This window comes from Camponotus floridanus, unplaced genomic scaffold (genome assembly GCF_003227725.1).
Source record: "Camponotus floridanus strain SB8 unplaced genomic scaffold, Cflo_v7.5 scaffold44, whole genome shotgun sequence".
Classification (NCBI taxonomy): Eukaryota; Metazoa; Arthropoda; class Insecta; order Hymenoptera; family Formicidae; genus Camponotus; species Camponotus floridanus.
Window position 1 is genome coordinate 280,796 of NW_020229592.1, and position 25,855 is coordinate 306,650.

Sequence of the window (25,855 nt, forward strand, 5' to 3'; positions counted from 1 at the left end):
TTCCCGTTAATAATATTAAACTCATCAGCATCAAATCGTCTAAAATTTTTTTCATCTAATCTCAAAAATCTGTTTAATATTTTGAATTCCAACACGATTATTGCATAAATTCAGTCTAGATTATTGAATAAATTATTTTAAATTCAGTTTGTTAGAAATTAAATTGATAAACAGTGATGCAAGAAGAGGATGTAGCTCAAACACACACAATCAGAGAGCTAGCGTTCTCTTTCTGGCACTACTACTCCTAAGAAAAAAAATATACTTTGGATTTAATGTTAATACTAGTTCTTTATACACATTTCATGGCAAATATTGAATACGAGTTAAGTTAAGAAGCAAGCAAAGAAATTAATGTAACAAGAAATTTTATAGATCTAATCAGAAAATACTAATCAAATCCTTATAGTAAAATCTATTAAACATTCTAGTTATAAAAAATCGAGTCTTATCATGATAACTAGAAATTCTTGTTTGATTCAACCAAAATGCCTTCAATTATATATGTCTTGTTGGTACAATCAAACGATTTTTCGCAGTGTATAAACACGATAAGCAGCGTGTCTTGTACAGAATTGTTTTGAGAATAAAATCGGAGGATAAAAGATCCAAGTTCCAGCAGTTGCTGGTAGTGGAATTCTTTCAGAGAGAATATTAATGCTGCCGGGAGGAACTGTGCATCGTGTCTAGTAGTCTGTTAGACAGCCCCATTATTTGCTCGCCTACCCACTTCGAATGCATTAAGAAATATTTTCACGGGACTCTTCCATTATGCACGTACGTCCGCGAGAGTCGATCCGCGATTGCCGCGTTTAACGTCGAGAAGCGCATTTCTTATTCGATAACGCAGGAGTTTGATCATTACGTCATTGATCGCTCGCGAGAGGATCTCGGAGCCTCGATAAATCGCGGCTCGCACAAACCGGTGCTCTCCTACGTAATCTTTCCCGACATCGAAAGACATACTTATATAAATATCCGCAAATGTATGCGTGATCTCTCTGGCATAAAATGTAACGTACAATTTTTTTATTTTTATTTTATTTTTATTTTATTTTTATTTTTTTATTTTTTATTGAATCGATGCGTTCTGCTCGTCGCTCTCGCGAGTCATTTAGAAGCACTTTATGATTTTAACAAGAATGTTCGATATTACATACGGGATTCTTTTTATATGTGCAACGCTGCAATCGTCATTTTCATATGGTTTCCAGAGAAGCATTTACTGCGAAGCGCTTATTTTCTGCATTACTCCGTCCTGGCTTAACGCAGATTATAATCGTTAGAACAAGTTTCTAGAATTTGCGTAAAGTTTTCTCGAAGATCTTTCGATGTTTTGCCTTAGTTTCATTAAAGTCGACATTATCGTCTTCTACAAATAATGTTATAATTCTTGCTCGTAATAATTCTTGCTCACTTAATCTTTTAATTATATTTGATCTTTTTTTACATATAAAACTTGCTATAGATGTAATATGTATCTTCATTAGCAATCGGTGCTATTGCTTTTAATCGTCTCGAGAGATGTCTCTCTTTTTTTTAACCATTTTCTTGCTACTGCACTTAGCTAAGAATTTTAACTCTTCTACGATCTGATCTTTGTAAGATACCTGTAATGTAAAACACAACAATTTTTATAACATTATAGAAATAATTTCTGTGAGAAATATACGGAATTATTTTGAATTATTAAGCATGCTGTTACCTTGTATCTGGTTGCAAGATTTCGAACATTCCAAAGAAATGACCAGCCTGCAAAAAGCCACGACAACATAACGCCGCTTATCATGATTAGAAATACTCCGCTGACGTCTTCAAAATTTAACGCTTTCACTTGGACTTTTATCTTTTCCTATAAAAATCAAATTTTCAACATTGATAATTTTTTCAAACGTCATGGATAAATGATTGTGGTTTAACGTTTAAGTAGTGAACTAAAGTTTTTGCAAACTGAATATAAATTTTTCTCCAAGTTGCGTCATAATAATTTAAAATTTACCCAGCAGTTTACTTCGTAAATCTTGAAGTAACTACACTTTGGCTTATTCTTACTTTAACTTTGGCTTACTCGCTTACGCGCCAAACACGCGTCAGAATCGCTACGTCGTTTCTAACACGTACAGACTAAATCGGTAAAGTTTGAATCAACTCACCTATAAATGCGGCCAAATAACGTGAAATACTTTGCCATGTTTTTTATCTGTACGTGTAATCAAATAAATGAAAGAAAAATAAAAAATCAATAACCAAACGAACAATTGAAAAAAAAGTATTTTCGATAATTAATTGAATCTATAATAATTTGAAGTGATCTTATGTCTTTTTTTTTAACAACAGCACTTGGAAAAAAAACCCATTAATTAAATCGCGATTTGGTTGTAATTAATATTTGATGAATAGTGCTTTCACAGAAACCAAACGATTCATAAATAAAGTTGGAAAACAGAGATAGAGAGGAAGTAAAAATCAGAGATAAAAAAAATTTCCTGGCTTAGTTAAATTTGACTCAAATTACATCAGGCGTTCGCAGACCACATCTACATACTTTTTATAATTTATTTATAGGAATTTTGTCTCAAATAAATTAGAATCCGACGTGAATGATTTTTAAAGAAAGTACCTTGCATTATTAAATAAAGTTTTTAAAATAAATAAAATTTAAAATAAATAATTGACATACTAATCAATCAGTAATCAATCAATCAAATAATTATCTATGAGATAAGGCACATTTTAAAAATTACGCACGATAATATGATTTATATAATTTCATTTTTGCGGTGAAATAGGCGGAGTCGATAATATAAGACAGAAGCATAAACATCACATACTTCACATTCATTGCCGCCTCGTTTCTGTTTCCACCATTTATATTGCAATTCATTGATTATACCGTTTTCCTGCAGCTTTAGTATAGCACCACTGAAATCCGTGCGATAAGGCGCATCTGTCATCGACATTTTATTTGATTAAAAATGAAATTAAACATTTCAATCGTTTCATCGACTCTGAGATAATTAATATGACGTATAACAAATTGAGAGCAATTAAATGGAGATATATGTATCTATAATATTCAATTATTATTATATTGTAAATTACATAAAATCGAACCACCTTTCTTCATTGCTATCCCGTAGCTCTTGGCATCTAAAAGTCCACCGACCTGCGTTACATTACACTTTCTCTGCTTAATATACTCAATTGACGTGGACTCTATGAGATATGCATAATTCTCTTGCTGCACCTTCCGCACACCATCTTCGATCTTTTCAATAAGTACCTCGTCAGCATGATCCATCATATAACTATACATAATATTGTATGCTTCGTGCGAGGAATCCTGCAAAACGAGATCGATCGCTCCAAGTCCAGAGGCTTTCATAAATAATAATAACGCGAAATATTATCGTCAGCCAATATGCGTTAATAATAGTCGACAACTATCTAGCCTCTTTTACAAATCATGTCATTTACCTTGAAGAACGAGAGCGTAGATCCATTCTTTTTCGCGCCGTACTTGATTTTCTGTTGATAAGCCAGATTTTCCGCCTTCTGGAAGGGCCATGCAACGGATTTTGTGGCTAACGCGGCTGCCAAATTGGCAACGTACGTCGATCCAATGATTAGATTGAAGAACCACCATGAAACAGTTAAGGTTCTTGTTGAAATTCCTCTGAAATATATTATTTTGTTTTTTATTTGTATTTTATTTTATATTAAATTGAGCATTTTTGAGCAATATTACATACTTCTAATGCGATTGTCGTGAAAGTCTTTGGATTCGAAAGAATCATTTAAATTAAATTATAATTAAGATAATTATTAGGGGGAATAATATGATTTTATTATTATTATTAATATTTTTATTATTATTATTTTATTAATATTTATTATTTATTTTTATTATTATTATTAATATTATTAATATTATAACATATTGTAAAGTTCTTTAACTTTTCCTTATGTTAGAAATTACAGATTAACGAGATGATTAACGTGAAATAAGATTTGGTATTATTTTTTTTAAATATGCTGTTTATTTTTTTAAATATGCTGTTTATTTTTTTAAAATATGCTGTTTAAAGTCTATGATATTTTTCGTCACAAACAATCACAGATAATGCAATTTTGACTATAATTATTAATTGCACGCAGCGTAACTAACTCTTTGACGTATACAAAAATCTGCAAGGATATAAAACTTTATTGTGCACTTGGTAAAAGTTTAATTGCATGTAAGAGAAATATCTCAGAAACATTCTATGATGAGCTTCACGAAGCGAAGATCAACTCACACGGGTGCAAATCCGGTAGAACCCTTTAGTAAGGCTCCGATTACGAAGAACGGAGTGTCCATTAGAGTGAAAGGCGTTTCCAATACTTCCGGCTCTCTGATACAAGGATATGGATTTGTCCATTCGGTGGGACAAAGTTTCCCAATCACGAATAATAACATTGACACAACGATGTAAGCTACGATCAGATGCACCCACACGTCTACCGAGAATGGTCCTAGAAAGGATAGTAAACTCAGACGAACGGCCGTTGGTTTTCTGTAGAGGACGCTTATTCCTAAAAAAAAAATATTATTTGATTAAGACGTAAATAAAATTTCACGATTTATTCTTTATACTTAATGATTTCACACCGAGAACATGCGACATCATGTTTTACCTAAATTCATAAACGGACTCGTAAAATCTACAGCATTCTGTCTTTCTGCAGTGATCGTCAGATCTGTGATCGCTAAGTCCGCTGTCTTCAAAATTAAAAGAAAAATTTTATCATTCTATTTAATATGTAAAATATAATTTCAATTCATTTATTGATCGTACACAAATTTTTGATTTTTATTATTTAGAGGGAAAATAATGAAAATATAAATATATATTTCTTTCCGACAATATGTTAAAATAGATATTAATGAGCTGATGATTTATTTTAAGGAGAAAAACCGCTTAAAAATATAATATTACAGAAATATAGAGGTAGCTGCTTTATCGATGTAAGAAGTTACAACGTGTTTCAACATCTAGCATGCAATGAAAGGTAGCAGCACTACTCGCGAACGAAGGTCGGTCAAGTTTATCATGCGCTTATGTTGTTTATATGGGATTAAAACGTGAAGAAATGCCCCATTGACTTACTCCAGCGATTATTCTTCCTAACATGCCGTTCCACTGGCCGGTTGTTTTATTGAGCGATCCATACACGTTGTCGGCTTGAACTTCAAAGGTGTAATTAAATCCCAGTATCTTGCTCATTTCTTGAATTATATCGATCGCAAAGCCCTCATATCGATCGTTTCCAACTGTTATAGAAATTGATTGTTTAAGCATTCCGTATGGCTCGGTCTGAAATTTATTTTTATCTAATCAAGAATATTTTTTAGCTTTTTTATATTATATGTATTGAAAATTATATTTAAAAAATTATATATATATATATATATATATATATATATATATAAAATGAAAATGCATATGAACATAGATAGTTATGTGGTTGAAAATGCATATGAACATAGATAGTTATGGTTTCTTAATTGCAATAATATTTTCTTTACAAGGAAGCAATTAAAATACTGTATTATGATTGATAATATTGAGTTATGTGTTTTATTATATTATTTGATTGTGAGTGTATCATTATTTCCATCACTTGCTTTTTGCATAAAGTTTCACATGCATGCATATATGTGTTTTATTTGAACTTAAAATTTCTTTTATGATACATTTTATAAAATTATTGCATTTTCTTCATTACATAATCGCGTCATAATTCCCTCTTGTAGCTTAATAATTAAAAGATTCAAAAACATTACATTACACTTATTTTTTCTTGATGATTTAATTAATTATAGATTTTAAAGAAACACATTTCAAGAAACAAATATTATACTGGAACATACTAACGATATCATGACAAGAAAATGTTTGTCACGTAAACTCTTCTCATCATTCACTTCAGGAATTCTATGCCTCGGATCCCATTGAATACCAACATTCGTTTCCCATGTTCCGATTTTTCGCAATCCTTGATATCCGAGATGTACAATGTCCAATTGGAATTCGGTCCGGAATCCGGCAGTATCGAATTTTATCATTCCGCTCAATCCGTTTATTTGCTCCTAGCATCAATTTAAAGAAGGATTCTCTGATTAAAATATTAAGGAGCGATGCAAGATAAAATTGCATTATTTCTTAAAATAATTTTTAAATTAATTTTCAACATATATATATATACTTTTTTCTTTTTTTTGCTAAGAATTAGAAAAAGTTAGGCTCTATTTAAATATATTATTAATTTAAATATAACACAATATATTTAAATATATTGTGTAATCAAACACATACATTTCGCATATAATTACTCAGGCTGGAACCGTGTCCCCAAACTTCCGTACCATTGCAGAATAACTTCTTGAGATTTCCTTCAACGCTATCGCGTAATCGCGCATAACCGCTTGCAAAAAGTTGAACAGCATCGTAAGCAAGAGCTGGTTCCACTTTTAAGTGAGAACCGTTCGTTAAATTCCAATTGAGAGACCGAGATTGCAGAATACGTTGAACAATTGGACTTTGCGGATTGATTAAACGGACGCCCGTTAAATTCACTCCGGAATATTGATACGGTTCTAAATCCAGAGTCTGCAAGTCCTAATGAATATTATATAATAAATATAATATTAATAATAAATAAAAAATATTAATAATAAATAATTAAGATAATAATAATAAATAATAAAATATGTGTCATATATATGCATATCTGTAACTTCGTTCGAATCAAATAAAATTTGGAAGATTGATACAATTAAAAGTAGTTTTTATTTGAAATCTAGAAATGATGTATTTTTGTATATGAATTTTTGTAATTATAAAATATAATGTTTCTATGTCTTATAAAAAAAGCGATAAGATATCTTACCAAAGAAGTAACGATCACTCTATATTTTTCTGATAGTATTCCGACTTGCTGTGCTTGCTTGAGAACAGACGAAAGAATGTCATGTGAACAATCGATTATGATATTTCTGTAATCGGATATTTTTACTTCTTTTATGGTTTGCCTGCACACAAATAAATTATTCCGTTAATTAATTTTCGTATAGCTCTTATATCTCTTTGAAAAATTCTTGGCAATGGCGACATGTGGCTGTGCGAGCGACGTTTGCATCATACTCAGATAGTCATATCATAAATCATCGCGATATTTTCTGGCGTTTACGGCGGAGCTAAATAACGACACAGGTGCGGAATAACTTTGTTTGACAAACGTCGTTTGTGCATGCACGCAAGCTTGTTCCAGGAACGACCTATTTATATGGTCCATGCATGCTTACCTAAAATTTGGTCCACTTCCCAAATGAAATGCCATGGCGGAAATGGTACAGCCGCCTGGCAATTTTAGCAAACGACTTATGCGAATCAGGCCATCCGTGTTGTCGTAAAGTATTGCATATTTTTGCCATTTGTATTCTTTTATTAGATCATGAAAAACCTAAATTATATATACCAAAAATTAATCTCATTAATATTAATCATTGAAATATATTAAACAGCAAAGATTTTAATTTATGATACTTTTGTGTTTTTGGTATAATTTTATCATTATTTGATTAGCAATTATTTGATTAGCAATTAGTAAATGTTGCATCTTGAAAAATAATATGTTTGCAATAAAAAAATATCAATCCAAGAAAAAGTGCAGTAAATTTGAGATATTTATTTAAATAGTTTGTTTGTAGAGCAATAAATAAAAAATGTTTGTATGCAATATTATATATTGCCTTTCTATTTTAATTTAAGTTCTTTTTGTAAAGTCTAATTTTGCATTTAATTTATGATACTTTTGGTTTTAATTAATTCTATCATTATTTGATCAGCAATTAGTAAATGTTACAGCTTGAAAAATAATAATGTTTGCAATAACAAAAAATATCAATCCAAGAAAAAATGCAGTAAATTTGAGATATTTATTTAAACAGTTTGTTTGTAAAGCAATGGATAAAAAATGTTTTTGTATGCAATATATTGTCTTTTTATTTTCCTTTTTGTAAAGTCTAATTTTACATTTTCCTAAAAAATCGAAAATAAGTTGATTGCAGTTATGCGGCCCAAGTTATTTCTAAGTGATTAGAGATATAAACAAGTACCGTGGAAAGCATATTAGGGTGTGGGTATAGATTTATCCCATTGCTGTGTTTTGATTTGGAATCCCATCTGGCAGCAATATAAGGTATGTCCAAGGTATCGCACATACTTTGAACGTAATTCGCTGTCAGTTTGTCCTGGGGACCGAATATTCCGGCAATTCTGCTGTTTACTAATTTGCATGCTATACACAATGCCCAAAAATGTATAATACAATCTCACTAGTACACTTTAGTACACATTATTTATCGTATAAATTGAGATCTAATTTAATAAAGTTAGTAAATTGAACTATCTAGTCTACATATTTTAGTAAATATTTGTGGAAATTTATTTTCAATGATCGCATATAGTTTGAAAAAATTTTTAATAAATAAGCTGCAGAATTGCGAAAGTATATATGTTGTGATATTAATTATGATAATTAATTTGTTTTTAATTATGGATTATATATGAGAGTTATATAAATAAAAGAATGCGTGTATAATTTTATATTAATTTGAATATATACATAAAATGATAATATACCTATTTTTGCTACGCGAAAGGCATTCTTGTTGATTTTTTCGGTTCTCGATGTTAATAATACGCCCATAGCGTTCTCGGATGCAGTGATATTTTTATTCACTGCTTTGATTGATATCTTAAACGCTCTTTGAATCATTTCATCGCTATCGAATATACCTCCTGCGATTATTCAATTTTCATCAATGCAATGGATCAATTATGAATATTTTATTCCTATCACTCGTTATTTATGAATGAAAAACATACGACGCTTATGCTTACCAATAGGAATTCTTCTAGGAAATCCCAAAATAAGGGATATAAATGCAGCCGTAATATATAAAAGCAGCATTTCTCGACCATTCTAAAAGAGAATCATTCTAACAGCAATGCAATACATGCAATAAATGGTACAATGTATTATCAGTATTAGACAGTTTTTACTTTTCTAATAATAAAAAATTATAAGGATCAGTATTCAATGGTTTTTATTTTTCTAAAAATAAAAAATCTTATGGGAAATTTAAATTAATCTTGATTAAAATTAAGTTTGTCTTTGTTTATTAATATTATTATTTCATTGATGCTATTGCACTGCTACTTTATGTGACCTCATGCGTACAAATATATTGATATATACATATATATATATACACATAACTATAGTATATTTAGACACTTCTCACACCGCTGGATCATATCTACTCTATATAATCTAGCTAATAATAAAGCTTCTCTCAATTTATCTGTTGAAAACAACTGACATATGGTTCACTGATAATTTTTGTTAGTCGTCAGTAGTGCATAAAGATTCTTTTAATAGAGATTTCATGATTTTTTTCTCAAAGACAAATGATTTGGACAAATGATTTAATATATTAATATAATTTATAATACATTTTTTATTCAAATAACACAAACGTGTAAATATTTTAATGTTTTAGGTTTTGGTATTAAAAGCTCTGTCTCAACTTCGTTTTTATTTAAAACTATTTAATTGTTTTATTAGGAAAACAGAAATTGGTATTGCGACGTGACGCTTTTTAAGCTCCGTCACGGTGATCCTGTCGAGGGGAAAACGCGAACGCGGGGTCGTCCCTCGCGCCTGAGGGGGACCAATTTAAGATTGATTTTTTAGCATCAATTTGAGTTGCGTGCATAGAATGCGGTGACTGTGCGAGCGTGCGTTATCTCTATATGTAGATGAAGATCCCGTAAGATACCGAGTGAAGAAGAAGATACATGAGGATCCCGAATATACCGCGGAGAAGGGACTCAGAATGGACCAAAGGTTACCGCAGAAAAAGAGGTCAAGTACCGAGATCCCGCGTCGCCGCCAATCATATACCGGAACCATATTAATCCCGGCGATTTTCAGATAAAAGACGGCGGAAAGTCCGGACGGAGAAGCCACGAGCAACCTCCCAAGCCGACTGGGAAACGGAGGTGAAGCAGACGAGGATACGACCTGGACAGCCGGTCCCGTCTAAGCGAACACAAGAACTACCGTTTGAGACATCGTCAGCGAATTCTGGGCCCCTGTGGAAGGGCAACCGACCGTCAGCAGCCAAAATTTTGAAGGGGCGGAGAGTCGACCCCTTCTCGCTAATCTTGGAGAAGGTGCGCGGAAAATCGGCGAGGGAATCGAGGGCCTCGCGGACCCATCCCGTTCTCGGCACTGTCCGATGAGCCTCGAGCAAGATGATTTCACATCATTTACGAACCCAGAGGAGACGACCCTCGGAGGAAGCCGCCACGTCGGAAAACTGTAAGCCGCCGCACAGGTAGCCTCTCGATTTTCGTCCGGAATCAGCTGGCGTCACCGCTCGTAGGAGTACTGTCGCCTGGCGACGGTCGTATCCGTATAAATTCTCGCGTAAAGTCTGCATACTTTTATCGTTAATTACTGGGCGCCAGCTGTCCCCGGGTGTCGCGGATCTGTCTCTCTCGGGGGAGGTTCGTGCCGACAGTCTCGTGCCGTACCGCAATATACCGTTTCGTTTCTATATCGCATTTATTGTTAAATTTTTGCGCTACGTTCCGTGCCGAATTGCAAGTCCCGATGGGACGTGAAATTCTGGCCGTTCCGTACCGCGTAAAGAAAAGCGGGATTTGCGCGGGGATGTTCTTGGCGAGTCTGGGTTACCGTAAATTCGAAAAGCTGCTCTGCAAGAAAATTATCTACCGCGAACTCTCCGCCGAGAGATATGTAACCGTTACTATTCGTTTGAAATTATATTGCTTTGAGTCAGTTGTTGAGGATAAAAGGTCGCAATAAGACCGTTGAATAGAGCACAATAATATCCGCATTAATATCCTCGAGATTACCGTTGCAAATAGCCTCTAATAAATATTGAATGTATTGTCGCTCGCTATTACGGATTATTGTAAAGAAAACGTCGATGCGATTTATATCGAAATCTTTTGGGAGGCGCGTGTCTAGGAAATTATACCGAAATTATACTTGATTATTCCCCTGTAATCGTTGTCGGTTATTACCGAATATCAGCATTATAAGTTACCGTTAAAAATCACACAAAGTTTGGTTCGATTTATATCGAAATTGTACACGAGGCTGGTGCCTCCGAGTATGTTCTGAAATCATACGTGTCTGCTATATTCTGATCGTAATTCGGATCTCACAATTGATTGCCGCTGATTACCGCTGATTATTGTGTAGAATATCATTTAATTTATACCGAAATCTCTTAGCGAGGCTCGTGCCTCGTAGCGTGTTCTGAAATCTGGCGTAATATTGTCTATCGAGTGTTATAGATTACCTCGCCGTTAATTATTAAGTGATTTTTCTTACCGTGATTCGAGAAATATTACATTCGTTTTCATATCGTTTTCACCGTTGTATCGCGCATTATGAATAGATTATTTCCGTTATGATTACATGTGACCTTCGCGTTATCCGTTATAAGTCTTAAGTCCTTTGTCTGTCAAACTCGTATTATCGATTGTTTATATTCCGAAATTTATCTGTTCTTTCTTTTATTTTTTTTATCTACCGAATCTTATCTATTATACTATTCTTATCTCTGTTACATTGTTTATTCTGTATTCTAACTGTTCAATATATTTTAAGTAATTGTGAGTAAGATAAATTGAGCGTCGATTATTTCTCTCTTCTGGAAATCATCTAGCGTTCTCTCTCTATATATAATTCACAAAGAACCCTGCCCCTCTGCCACATACTGAGCCCTGGGTTACCGGACATTACCGTTACCGTATCGTTATCGTGGTACGGAAATACCGTGCCTGGCGCCCAATTTCACTCTCCTTTCCGGGGAGTTACAAGATACCGTACGCTACCGTAATCTTTGAAGATACCGCCTTAACAACTTTTAATATAATTATCATATTGGTCAAAGCTTGCACGCTACTCCCTCGGGATCGGCGTTCTCGAGGCGAGCAACGGTGTGGCAGTATTAATATAATTAGCAAGATAATGTCACTTTTAAAATTACGTTATTTATGGAATATTATAAAGCAAAAATGCTATATAATTTAATAATTTAATAATCTAATAATCTTTAATAATTTAATAATCAATAATTTAATAATCTTGCATATTTAAAAATATAAAGTTTCTAGGTATTATAAACTATGTATTTATGAGAATCATGTTGTATATAATGATTTTCTATTTTTACACTGAGAAACATTGTTTGATTGTATCAACAAGACGTATCTAACAGAAGGCATTTTGATTAAAGTAGAATAGTCATAATAAGAATCGATTTTTTATAAATAATTAGAATGTTTAATAGACTTTTCCTACAAAGATTTGGTTAGTATTTTCTAGTTGCATCTATAAAACTTGTTATTATATTAACTAAACATAAACACAGTGATACCATTTTTTTTGTAAATTTAGTATTATTACCAAGAAAATTTAATAAATTTAACAGGAAAAAATTAATCATACTCATCTGGTAATTCCTAAAGGAATTCTGATTCGTCCATTTTCCAACAGACATATTGAATGAATCTACCAGATTTTTAATCAATGCAACCAAATTTTTTCTCAGTGTAATTATTATGTAGTGACGTGGAAACGAAAATTTGCTTTTACAATTTATGAACTTTATCAAAATGAGATCCTTCTTTTTGTTCCTTTCGATTTGTTTTTTCTCAATATATTTTCTTCTCAATATATTGTATGTTAAATAATACAGTTTAACATGATTTTTACTATATAATATTTACGCGATTGCGAAAGCAAGATGCGAGCGCCAAAGTTGCATTGCGAAAAGTGCATTCAATCTTTCCTTTAAGGTGAAAATAAATCATTTTTTTAGTATAAAGTAATGTTGACATTACGGAATACACGATACTTTGCACTATCTATCATTTTCAGCCCATATTTAAACAAGAATATCGATAGGAGTCAATTTTTCAGATTGATTGATGATATGAAATCACTCGCGCAATTAATTATTATCACAAATTATTAGAATCACTAAAAATAAATCATCGACACTCGAGGAATACTCGTTGTTATTAATTTGTATGTGTACCATGAATTATCCGGCGCTCTCGGAGTCAGTGGTTATACTATCTCCTCATAACCATCGGTTGACTATTTTGACTACATGCAAGCTGGAAAAGTAGGTAATGGGGAATACTTTCTCGTATGCTGTTTTGCGCATGATCACCGTGGATTATTTCAATTTGAAAAGTTACCGTTGTCAGTGATACTGTGATTCATAATAATTTTGTGAATTTATAATCGCAGTAGAGTTCATCATGTGCGAGCGATAATTTTTCTAGAATATCTTGCCATAATGTTCTAAAATTGCCAATCTAGATTTAAAAAATTTACGATTGCCATTTGAAATATATTTATGTTCAGAATTAACTTTGCCAAGCTTCGGAAATTTTTATTAATTTATTTGGTGCGTTCGATGCTATATGTGACATATAAAAATTGCAATAATATTTGATATAATAGTAATCTTAAAATTACGTACTTCGCTTTTCTTAAAATTTTTCTTTTTTCTTTCTCAATCAAAACTCCATTTATTTTATTTTAAATGCAAACACACAGAGTTCGAAAGAAAGTGCACTTAAAAAATAGGCTCAATAATACTGAGGATCGTTAAGATATTATTAGTGTTAAAAATTTTTTGCTATTATTTCTCTCGTTTTTCCTGTCATCTTATCAAATGATTAATAGATGCAGGAAGCGAGAGGTTACTTAAAATCAATTATTATTCGTAAAAGCTATGTATGTTGTATATAGATATTACATATTTCTTAAAATTTTTTGTTCAATGCAAGTGCCCTAAAATATTTACGATGTGACTTTTGTAGTTTTACTCGAACGTTGTGATATAGACAACAAAGTAATAAATTCGTGCAAACGATAGCTTTGCATTTGTCTAAATTTGTCCCGTCATTATTTGTCATCAGTTGGTGATGTTGTTATTACTGTCGGTATAAAACCGTACGGTGGTGTACATCCTCTTGTGCTGTTATTTTCACTTTTACTAGATGCTCCATTTCCTCTTCGCGTCGGTTTAGAACTACTGCCTTTTGCAATGAATTTCAATTCGTTTAGCAATTCCTGTTTGAAAGATACCTGCACACACAAAATAAATTATCATATATATGATAAATAAATATAACATACAAACATATGTTGAAAATTAATTTTTACAATTATTGTTCTTAATATAGTCTAATAAATTTTCAAATCGTGAATTATAATCTAGGTAAGAAGTTATCAAATTGCTAAATTCGTTTAAGATTACCATATAAATGTTGTACGTCAATTTAATTTAAATCTCGATCTCAATACAAATTAATTTTGATTATCGCAATTCTACGTTATACTAAATTAGTAAAAATATATTAAATTTTTGAAAAACTGTTACGTTTCTTAAGGAAAGGCAGTATGAATTGTATGCTTTATAAATGAGGAGAGTTCGCTTACATTTTCTCGAATAGATATCCCAGCAATTTCCCAAAGTAATTCGATAATTGTGTACACGAATGATAAAGCCACTCCGACAACGAGGACAAAAAATACACCACCGACGTTATCAAAACCGAGTTCCTCTGGTGAACTACTGCCACCATTCTCCTATACATAATAAATGAAGATGACGTGATGTGTAATGCATATTTTATATAATACAAAAATTTTATAATTGATCTCTCGCTTACACGACACTTCCCTCCGCCTCGTTTTTGTGTCCACCATTTCTTCTTAAGCTCTGTGATTATCCCACTTTCGGAAAGTTGTAAAATTGCAGTATTTAAATAGTGTCTATAAGGTGAAACTGCAACAATAATATTTTATAATGAGAATGTGATTATTTGCTAAATAGGATAAGTTTTTTAATCGTAAAATAGAATTCAGTTATATATTAATAAGATTAAGATTAAGATTAATAAATAAGAATAAGATTAGGATTAATAAATAATTTTGCATCTCACAATATAAAAATATTTTAGAGTTTATATAGTATTTAAGAGAAATAACTTTTTTAAAATCTTTTTATTAAAAAGTAGAATAATCCAGTAAATTTAAAATTGAAGTTTGTGATCTCAGAATTACTATTAAATCATTTATGTGAATTATAACTCATTATTTTTTATTATATTATGACACAAAATATTTCTATTAATACAATTCAAATCCATATTTTGGTTTTTATCCAAATTATTTTTTATTTTTAATTTTGCGTTCAAACAATTAAAATATTTTATACTGATGATTATGTATTATTACAAATAATATAATTTTCATTCAAATTTCCAATGTTTTTTTATGATAATTTCAATGATTTTAGAGTTTACCAAATACAATATTATTAAGATAACATAAAAAAAATATTTAAAATGAGCAAGATATGCAATATTTTACTACATTATTATTACATATAATGTTACGGATATATTATATTTTGGTAAAGTTTATATATATATATATATATACATTTTTTAATCGCGATTCCGTAACCCTTTTCGTCTAATAGCCCACCTATTTGAGTCATATTGCATTCACGTTCTATGGTATATCTAAAATAATAATATTTTATGAACATATGAATATATATACGTGTATAATAAAATAATAATATTATATATATACTTACTCTATTGAACTAGATTCCATAAGGAATGCATAGTTTTGGGTTTTTACCTGCTGCAAGCCAATGTCATTGGACCTTGGCAGCACCTCTTTTTCATTTGCCATCATATATTCATACATCTTCCTGTACGTCGGATAATCACTGTCCTTAGAATTGGCAAAAGTCTTTTATCAAAGAACTGAATTAGAATTTCTTTTACTTATTGTGCCTATTGTCTAATATTACTATTACAATTATTAATATTGAACATCTATCTCAATGTGAATTAGGAAGCTTTTTTCTAGGATTATTTTCTTATTATTAGAATATTATGAAGTAATATTATTGCGGGAAATAATCATTAAAATTTATGTTATTTACGGAGGATAATTACGATAATATGCAAAGAACACTGTCGATGCAAGTATGGAGCAAACTCTAATAATATTCAAAGGAAAAACAGTTATCACGAATTAAGGATTTATTAATATTATTTCGTTATTCTAATTAAATACTTAATTGATTATATTTTGTAAAGGCTGATTATCATATTTACGATACAAAATTATCAATTATGTTATCACGTATATTTGTGATAATAATACCATGATAAATAAATGATATAAGCAGAAAGTAAATATAATGAACAACAAATAACTAATCATGAGATATCTTAAATTATCTTACGTTCAAGAGATTACTCTCATATGCTAAGAATAGCAAAACTATGAATATCCTGAAAAATCTATCACTACATACGCAATTATTTTTTATTAGATCGTTACATATGAAATAATATTTCATCAAAATAATCAGATAACTTTAGAGATAATTACATCAAGAGCAATTTATGCATGTTTAAAAATAGGAATTCATAATGTATCGATAAAGTTCAAAAATTTTGAAAACTAAGAGAACAATAATTTATCATTTCATATATTAAATATCTCATATTTTTATAATATATTTTTATAAATTAATATAAAGATTGGTAATATATTTTTTACAATATTAGTTCTAACTGTAAAATCACAGCATCATATTGTGCAATTCCTTAATTAATTACAATTTTAAAAAGATTGCTATACTTTGAAAATCGATAAGCTAAAGAATATTTTAGAAAGATTACGTCACATGAAAGTATTAACCAGTTATTAAATAATATTTGAGAGTTCTATATCATTCTATATCATATAAACTTTTCTATTATGTCATATGTAACAGTAATATTGTAATAATTTATCATTATTGCATAAAATATCATAATAAATGTTAAAAACTTACTCTGAAAAATTTGAACGTAGCTCCTTCATATTTAGCTCCATACATGATGGGCTCCCCCCCCTGTTTTGCTAATTCCTCAACATTATTAAAAGGATTTACAACAGTTTCAACTGTCAAAAATGCCGCCAAATTAGCAGTATAGCTAGAAACCATAATGAGACAAAAGAACCACCAGCAACTTGCCATCATCCTTGTAGATATGCCTCTGTGGACAATTTATAGAAACATATTTATACATATATTATACATATATTAGGAATATTATACATATATTATGAAACAATTTTGTAAAAATTGTTTCATAATATATGTATAATATTCCTTATAAATTTTTTTTTATAAATATTTTCTACAAATATTATATAATAAAAAATATATATATATAAAATTTATTGTTAAATAAAATTAATAAAAATTAATGAGAAAATGATTACTTAAAATTCAGTTGCAGTACATACACAAAGTAAAAAAAATCTCCAAAAACATATTAAAGGAAATGATAGAAAATAGATACACACACACACACACACACACACACACACACACACACACACAAAGAGAACAAAATTATTTTCATCATGTCTGTCACTCATTAATTATAAGAATTTTATTTATAAATCAAATTTCTCTCTCCCTCTCTCTCTCTCTCCCTCTCCCCCCCCCTCTCTCTCTTTTTTTTCTTTCGTTTCTTTTCTGTTGGCTTATATTGTATTATATATTATATATTATATATTATAACATAATAATTATAATAATTATAATTTTTTATATCGATATAAATATAAAAGGCACACTTACATTGGGGCGATTTCTGACCCTTGCTGCATAATACTTCCTATTACAAACCAGAATGCGTTCTTAAAGGTGAATTGATTTTCAAGCTCTTCTGCTTCTTCAATGCAAGGATAAGGATTGTTCCATTCTGCAGGGCATAGCCTGCCAATTATAAAAAGGAGCAAAGATACTATGACACATGCGCCGATTAAGTAAGACCAAACATCGTTCGAAAATGGTGATAGAAATGAAAGCAAGCTGGGGGGAGCTTTGGTCGGTTTTCTATAAAGTATGCTTATACCTGTAAAATCATATGAAACTTGATACTTAAGTGATATACATTAGTTATTTTCTAAATTAATAATAAAATTAATAAATAGTAAAAAGATATGTATATATTTAAAACTTAATACAAAAATCTATAAGTAATATCAAATATCGTATACTACATTAGATTTATATTATACACATTACATTATATAAATTGTATGTAATTTACCTAAATTCATGAACGGGTTGGTAAAATCGACAGCTTCTTCGCGCTCTGCTGTAATTGTAAGATCTGCAATGGCAAGATCTGCTTCCTAAAAGAATATGATATTTTTCTTTCTTCCTTCGATATTTATAAATTTCATAATTTTAATCCTAATAATCTCATGATGAAAGACTACAAGTAACAGAGAGATCAACATCAGAGAGATATTTCAGTTTATATTCAACTAATATTAGCTAATACTAACATCATTTATAATTTTTCCAAGCATGCCTGACCACTTCCCGTTTTTTTTGGTACCAGTATTTGACTCTACTTGCAACGTATAGTTAAAACCCAGGATTTGGCTGATACGATCTATTATGTCAATTCCAAAACCCTCGTATCGTTCATTCCCACTCAGAGTTGTCGATGATTGCGTCTCCATTCCGTAGGGTGCTGTTAAAGCTATGAGGACTATAAATGTTTTGTTTTGCAAACTTAGCTCAACATCTGTCCTTTTTGTGTTAATTTCTGGTATCCAATTAATATTATTTCCTGCTGTACTGTTCCATACACCTATTTTTGTCAAGCCATTTTCGGTCAGACGTACAACATCTAATTGTATATTACTCCGGACGCCATCTTTGTCAAATTTTACAAGTCCAGTTAATCCTCGTATTTCACTCTGAAAGTAAAATAATGTAATAAGATTTGTTTGTAACGTGACTAGAAATAAAATCTTGTATGTCGTTGTTCAAAATACTTGATCTAAAAAGCTTATTTTTTTAAATCTTACCGATCGCATAAAGTTGATCAAGCTTAATCCGTGTTCCCATCTAACAGTATCATTGTAAAAATTACCATCGCATGGCAATGTTTTAACATCACCTTTGACGGCATCTTTTAATTGCTTGAAAGCTGTTGCAAATAGTTGTACCGCGTCATACATAAGTGCGGGTTCAGTTTGTAGCTCCCAGGGATCATCTAAGCCCCATTCGTTCTTGTATTCGTCTAAAGTTTGTTGAACTATCGGATCTTCAGGGTCAATCAGGCGCAAGCCGGTAAAGTTGACGCCAGAATACTGATATGGTTCTAAATCCAAGGTTTGCAGATCCTGCCATGCATACATATTCGTTGGTATATGTCATCTTAACTTAATTAAAGCTTTCAGATGGAACATCGTGCGAAATAAATTGTATGCAAAGGAAATTGTACTTATATAACTTACATTAAAATCCTGCTTTTAATGTAATATTAATGAATAAATAATTCATTTTTCGAAATTTCTACGTGCGTATTTATAATCTAAATTTTGCACTTTTATATACAATTATTGTTTTACGTAATTATTTTTTAGGTTCTTATTAAAATACTAACAAACACTGAATTATACACATTTCGATATACATGTGTATTTCGATAGGAAGATTTCTATTAAAAGTAAAGTTTATGCGATATGTTTTAAATATTTTATCGATATATTTTTAATTATTTAAGGATTCTCTCCATAAAACAATTTTGACATAATATCAAAATAGTGTAATTTTTTCAGTTTGTAAAAAACAACGTATATGTCTTACCAAAGATGTGACGATCACTTTATACTTTTCAGATAAGATGCCAACTTGTTGAGCCTGCTTAAGAACTTCACTGAGTATCTTATACGAACAATCGATGATAATGTTTTCTATACCTGATGCTTTGATTTCTTGCATCGCTTCCCTACACAGAATTTGATGCCAAATTATACAATTAATCAATGTCTTTCGAATTTTTCTCAATTAATTAAACTTGCTGATCTTTTATTTCCATTTTACTTGTAACATAATCATTATTTATAATGATTTTAAATTGCAAATTATATATATCTAATTGTCTTATTTGATTGAAAAAATATTTAAAAATTACTTTGGTAGTGAAAAATTATAATTTATTATTAAACATATTGTTATTAAATATTGTTGTGCCTCAAAGGTAATCTTCATCTTATTTATTAATTTCACAATTATTTCAAATTGATTAAACAGAACAATATAAATATTCTAACGAGAATAACACAGAAACGCAACAATACATTTTAACGACAATTTTGAAATTACTCATGATATGCTCATAATAATTAAAATATTAGACGAGATAATAATAAACAAATAATTAGCGTATCATAAAAAATGATGACAGAAATGTCATCAATTATTGATGTGACGTTGACAAATATATATATCTTTTATGAATATATAGAAATAGAGAAGGGTGACAATCAATCAATTCTGATTCTCTGAACAATTTTCGTATGATTGAGGGACTAAAAGATTCCTTCGAGACACTTCTGTATTCTATACCTATAATTCGGTCCGCAACCCAAGTGGTACATAAATGCAGAATTGCCGTGAGGGTCCCATCGTTTCATCAAAAGATGCATACGAATGAGACTATCGGTATTCTCGTAGAGTATTGCAAAAGATTTCCATTTGAATTCCGTGACCAGTTGATCATATATCTGTGAAAATTTCACGGATGATAAGTTATGTTACAATTATATACGTTATAAATATAAAAATAAAATTAAAATTTCAAGAAAGATTAAATAAAAAGAAATGAAAGACAAGACGACAAGATAAATATTTTGTAATGATTGCAATTGATTTATTCTTTAGCCTTAATTTTTTGCGTTATTGATGCATAGACAGAAATTATATATTTTATTTATATAGATAAATCATTAATGATTTTGTTTTACGATTCTACATTTATTATACATAGCTCACATATAATATTATTCATGCTATTTATATAAATTTGCGATTATAATATCTCTTTCCAACTTCATTTACTTACGCGTGATAAGGAGCTCACGTGCGGATAGAAATTCAGACTTAATCCACGGTGCTGAGGTGATTCACTAGAATCCTGTCGCACGGAAATGTGCGGCATATCTATTGTATCGCATATACTTTGAATGTATTCTGTGGCCATTTTTTCCTGAGGTCCGAAGATCCCAACTATTTTGTAGCTACTTACCATCGTGCATACTAAATATTTCGAAAAAAAAATCAGTATTGAATACACGTGAAAATATAACAACAAATCGCGGTATCTCGGAAAAGTAATGCAGTCTGACATTTCTCTCTCTATTTAAGAATTCACATAAAGAAGATACATATTATTTTACGGCAATATGTTACACTCACATTATTGTATTTAAGCATCTAAAAAGATTACATTAATGTCATAACATTACTGTGTGTTCATGTTTCTACTTCATTAAAGAAGATAAATGTGATTACCTTGTTACGTAATGCGTTTTAATATCGTAAAATAGTACATAGACGTAAAATAATACAAAATGGGAGTCTCAAATATAATTTAGCGTCAAATCTTGCAGTGTCACTTTGTCAGGTACAATGCAATGCATTACCTGTCTTTGATATCTCGAATAGCTCTGTTGCAGCCTCTCCTGTTTCCACTTCCAAAGACACATTTGATAGATGACATTCCTCGTTTCCACACCTTTGCTCGTTAATTGCTTGCACTGATAATTTGAACATCCGCATGACATATGAAACTTCCGTTTCATTTTCGTCGAACAATGCTATAATATAATTCTTTTTAAAATCAAGACGCGTTACATGACCGAAATAGCTCACAAAGTTCTTTCATAAAGTACTAGTGCGTATATACGTAAACTTGATTGCGTTTTTTTACATAATATTTCTTTTTTTAATATTTAAATATATTAACAACAGGTTAATATTATTTACACAATAATGTTGCTTAAAAATTCAACAAAAAATCTTAAAAATCTTAAAAAAAAGAAATTGAAAAATATATCTGTTATAAATAAATTTAATAAATATCGTAAAATAAAACTACTTGAAAGAGAGATAATTTATGTCGCTAAATATTTGTCTACATCTCATCAAAATATTTCAAAATTCATAAAGAAAAATGAATACAAAAATAATGTTTTCGATGTTTCATATATTTTATTCATATTTTTCTTTCAAGTCAGTAAACGTTTATCTTACCTACGTAGACCTGTTTCGGAAAAGCTAACACACATATGCAGGACAGAAATATCGGCAATAATATCAGCAGACTTTTGGTCACCATCTTACGATCATTCTGCGCACACACAAATAAATTGAAATAAAATTAAAATGTATGCGCTGATATGGATGTGCATTTAATACAATCGAAAAGAAGGAGAGAAAGAAGAGATGTAAATGGTATGTATACGATGCACATGACCAAACGGAAAGATCTTGAACGAGCACTTAACCAGTCGACGTTATATAAACTAGCCAGAAGGCATCGCGCCGCCTGCAAGTCGCTCTCTCGGCGCGCATAAATATTTAGATCTGTCTAAAATCAATCTTCCAATATTGAGTTTAGTTATTTGCTTGTGTGCTCTTAATAAATCCGTTTGTCGCGATCCCTCTCACAAACTGTAGCATCTCCTCTCTTTCTCTCTCTCTTTCCTTTCTTTTTCTTTTTCTCTGGTGATTTTTATATTAAAATGTTATATGTTTATATGAACATGATAGATTCTAAGTTGTGCATTAATACTAATATGGCAATTTATTACATAGTCTGAAAATTGTATATTTTTTCTATCTACAAATTTTAGACAAATTAAAAAATTTTAATTGGCAGTTATTAATAGGATTAGATATTTTTATAATTAAACTAAATTTAATTTAATATTGAATTTTTCTATATTAGAATAAAAATATAAAATAGTAAAATAATGTAGAAATAATAAAATTAGGTGAAAAATAAGTTTATTTAATTTACCAAAACTCTTTGTGATTCTACTTATTTTAATTGGCTTGACAAAATTACATTTTCGCATTCCTGTTAAAAAAAAAATTAAATAAAAGTGTGTTTGTAAGAAAACTTACTAAAGAAAAATTACTAAGTTTTGAATTATATAATGAATATGTAAGTTACTTGATAAATACTTTCATGGATTCTCGCTCGATATAATTAATTTCTCAAAGCTATATAAATATTTGTTCGACATTCCTGGATATCTTTTATTCCCCGGAGACGGCCAACGTCTGTCTCGAGAGTACGAGCTTTTAGCAATATCTCACACGCATTCAGAGTTCCACGTAACCTACTGTCATCGTGCCAAATGCACGCAGTCTGGCGCGTTCTTTTTCATTCATTCATCGTGGAGCACGCATTCACGTCATTTATCGCAGCCGTTTTAGATACTTTACAAAGTGTCGGTTTATTCGGCTACATTACACGGAATAAATCATGAATTGCAGAGAATTGCTGATCGGGAGATCTTTGGTCCAGCACGCGTCAACACGACATGGAAAACTAACGAAAATCTTAAGAGAGCGTATAACGATGTCGATATATTTAGACATCGAGCATCGCCACCGCTGGTGCTTGTCGTGTTCGTCGTGTGACATAGATTTCGACGGAATACAATTGGAGGTACTTTTTTTTAAATAGAAACTTAATGGTATACATTTTTACTTAAATCAGCATCCAATTGTCTCGTCTCTTTTTTATTCTTTATTTTATTTATATATTAATATATTTAAATTATTTATATTTATTATTTATTTATATATTAAAATATTTAAATTATATTTATATATAATGTAATGATGATATTAAGAGAAACTTTAATTGTTTTATCAAACGCATAATGATACACGTATTTGAAAATTTGAGAAAAACAATTTTTTTTCAATAAATCAATTAAAAAAATTTTTTTCCAAATTCATTTTACGTTAGTCGTTCAAGGATTAATCAGCCGGCTGAAAATTTTCAAAGTGGATGATTTTTTTCGCCAAAAGCGAGAGGATGAAAGCATTAGTTTTACTCTAATAGAAGCATGTGTCACGATTCAAGCGATAAACAGCGAAGAACATTACTTCTCTAAAGAGGATCATCTTTAAGGATTCGCAAGAGCTTACCTAAAGAATGCGATGCTGCGACTCGTTTTACCTGGCACAGAACTTTTGACGCGTGCTTTGCCGAACGAGCTTTGCGCGACACGCGACTCTAAATCCGAACGCCACTTCTCGCGCGTCTCATCTCGGCAGCGCATGCTCTACTCCCTTCCCAAGTTTTCACGATCCATCCATGACAAACGGTTGTAGTGCGACGTGCATACTTAGACAGACGGCAGAAATTAATATACAAAATTACGTAGAAGTCTAAAAAAAATGTTTATATTTCACAAAATTTTCTTCTATCGCTCTAGGTAAGCAATATATTTTCTCGTCGAAATCATACTGTCAAAATTTATCTCTGTAATAATTCATTATGTGAGTATAATATATAATCAACGTTATAAGAATATAATCTCGGAACTTATAAAAGCATGCCATGCGCCTAAAGGCTGCTGTTCGCTTATACAAGGCTGCTGCGCTTGTACAGCTAATATTCTGTATGATAAGAAATTTTTGAAACTCAAGCTTTTTAAAATTTTTATATATTTATCTATTTTTATATATTTATTTATATATTTTATATATTTATAAAATGATTATTGCCGTAAGAATTGCATTTAAAAGTGTTTATAACGATTTCTAAACCGTAGCAAGTATGTTGCGCTTATATATAAATTCGATTATATAGATTTAATTACGTTGATATTCTAGTAGGGCGTGGTTGGGCAAATATAGTGACTAAGGTGTTAGAGAAATTAATAAGGTGTTAGAGAAATTAATAAGGTGTTAGAGAAATTAATTGCGTGGATAAAATACAAGACCGAGTAAGATTATAATTACAATCAAAAGTTTAATTACAATATGTGAAATTGAAATTTATTATTAGAATGTATATTCGATATATATAACTTGTAACTAGAAAAATTATTTTGATGTCCTGTTAATTCTTTGATTTGACTTTATCAATTCTAGCTTCATTTCCATTTAATTTTTAGATTTTAATTTTACCATTATTGATTATTTTATTAATGACTTTTGCTTTATTTACTTTCTACTTGATTATCGAGAGACTGCGAAAAACCAGAGAGTTTATATGTATTTTTTTCCGAATAAAATATATTAAATATAAATATATCTTTTCTCTATGTCATTTTATATCATATTTATATATTGTCAATAAAAGAAGTGTGCGAATATTTCAATATTTTAAATGAACATTTTGCAAAACTGATTCAATTTTTAAAATTTGTTTAGTTTTTATTGTGCTATCACTTAGAATTACAATTTATATATAAAACCAATAGAGAGAGAGAGAGAGAATTGATGAATAATAAATAAATAAATTCAAAATTAATGGCACGATTATAATGATAATCAATGATCACCGATGACTCGGGGAAACGGACGTCACAAAGGCACAATTACAACAGAGGATATTTGGATGAGAATTTACAGACGATTAATTTATTCACGTTTAATATGATGCTTGTAGTACATTTTATATAAGAAGAATCGATAGGCTCTTAACAAACTCGTATGTCGCGACGTGTAAACGCAAGTATATAACAAGTTTTATATCGATATTTACAGTGGACATCGTATCGGTGTCTGTGTGCGAGCGCGCGTGCGTATATATATATATGTATA

General features: G+C 30.5%; 2 protein-coding genes across 4 annotated transcripts; both read right to left on the reverse strand.

Annotated features, from left to right (window-relative positions):
• Positions 1–1,093: 1,093 nt before the first annotated feature.
• LOC105248648 (glutamate receptor ionotropic, kainate 2) lies at positions 1,094–10,593 on the reverse strand. 2 transcript variants are annotated; one of them, XM_025411865.1, is made up of 16 exons: positions 10,391–10,593; positions 8,949–9,030; positions 8,688–8,846; positions 8,162–8,343; positions 7,349–7,506; positions 6,934–7,075; positions 6,360–6,662; positions 5,915–6,133; positions 5,151–5,357; positions 4,678–4,762; positions 4,299–4,575; positions 3,478–3,676; positions 3,118–3,343; positions 2,832–2,947; positions 1,706–1,852; positions 1,094–1,610 (listed from the first exon to the last, which is right to left on the reverse strand). In XM_025411865.1, the coding sequence occupies exons 1-16, from the start codon at positions 10,553–10,555 to the stop codon at positions 1,509–1,511; spliced, it is 2,769 nt and encodes a 922-aa protein (XP_025267650.1). In that variant the 5' UTR covers positions 10,556–10,593; the 3' UTR covers positions 1,094–1,508. The 2 variants fall into 2 exon arrangements, with proteins under 2 accessions (XP_025267650.1, XP_025267651.1); XM_025411866.1 differs by lacking the exon at positions 10,391–10,593 and adding an exon at positions 9,963–10,000.
• Positions 10,594–13,544: 2,951 nt separating this feature from the next.
• Positions 13,545–24,439, reverse strand: LOC105248647 (glutamate receptor ionotropic, kainate 2). Of its 2 annotated transcripts, none has more exons than XM_025411867.1 (16): positions 24,230–24,439; positions 22,316–22,412; positions 21,706–21,879; positions 21,126–21,319; positions 20,630–20,787; positions 19,868–20,009; positions 19,084–19,401; positions 18,553–18,972; positions 18,312–18,396; positions 17,837–18,113; positions 17,039–17,243; positions 15,779–15,921; positions 15,619–15,701; positions 14,844–14,959; positions 14,611–14,760; positions 13,545–14,256 (listed from the first exon to the last, which is right to left on the reverse strand). In XM_025411867.1, exons 2-16 carry the CDS (start codon positions 22,398–22,400, stop codon positions 14,074–14,076), a joined length of 2,733 nt encoding a protein of 910 aa, XP_025267652.1. In that variant the 5' UTR covers positions 22,401–22,412; positions 24,230–24,439; the 3' UTR covers positions 13,545–14,073. The 2 variants fall into 2 exon arrangements, with proteins under 2 accessions (XP_025267652.1, XP_011251852.2); XM_011253550.3 differs by having other exon boundaries at positions 15,779–15,939.
• Positions 24,440–25,855: the final 1,416 nt, after the last annotated feature.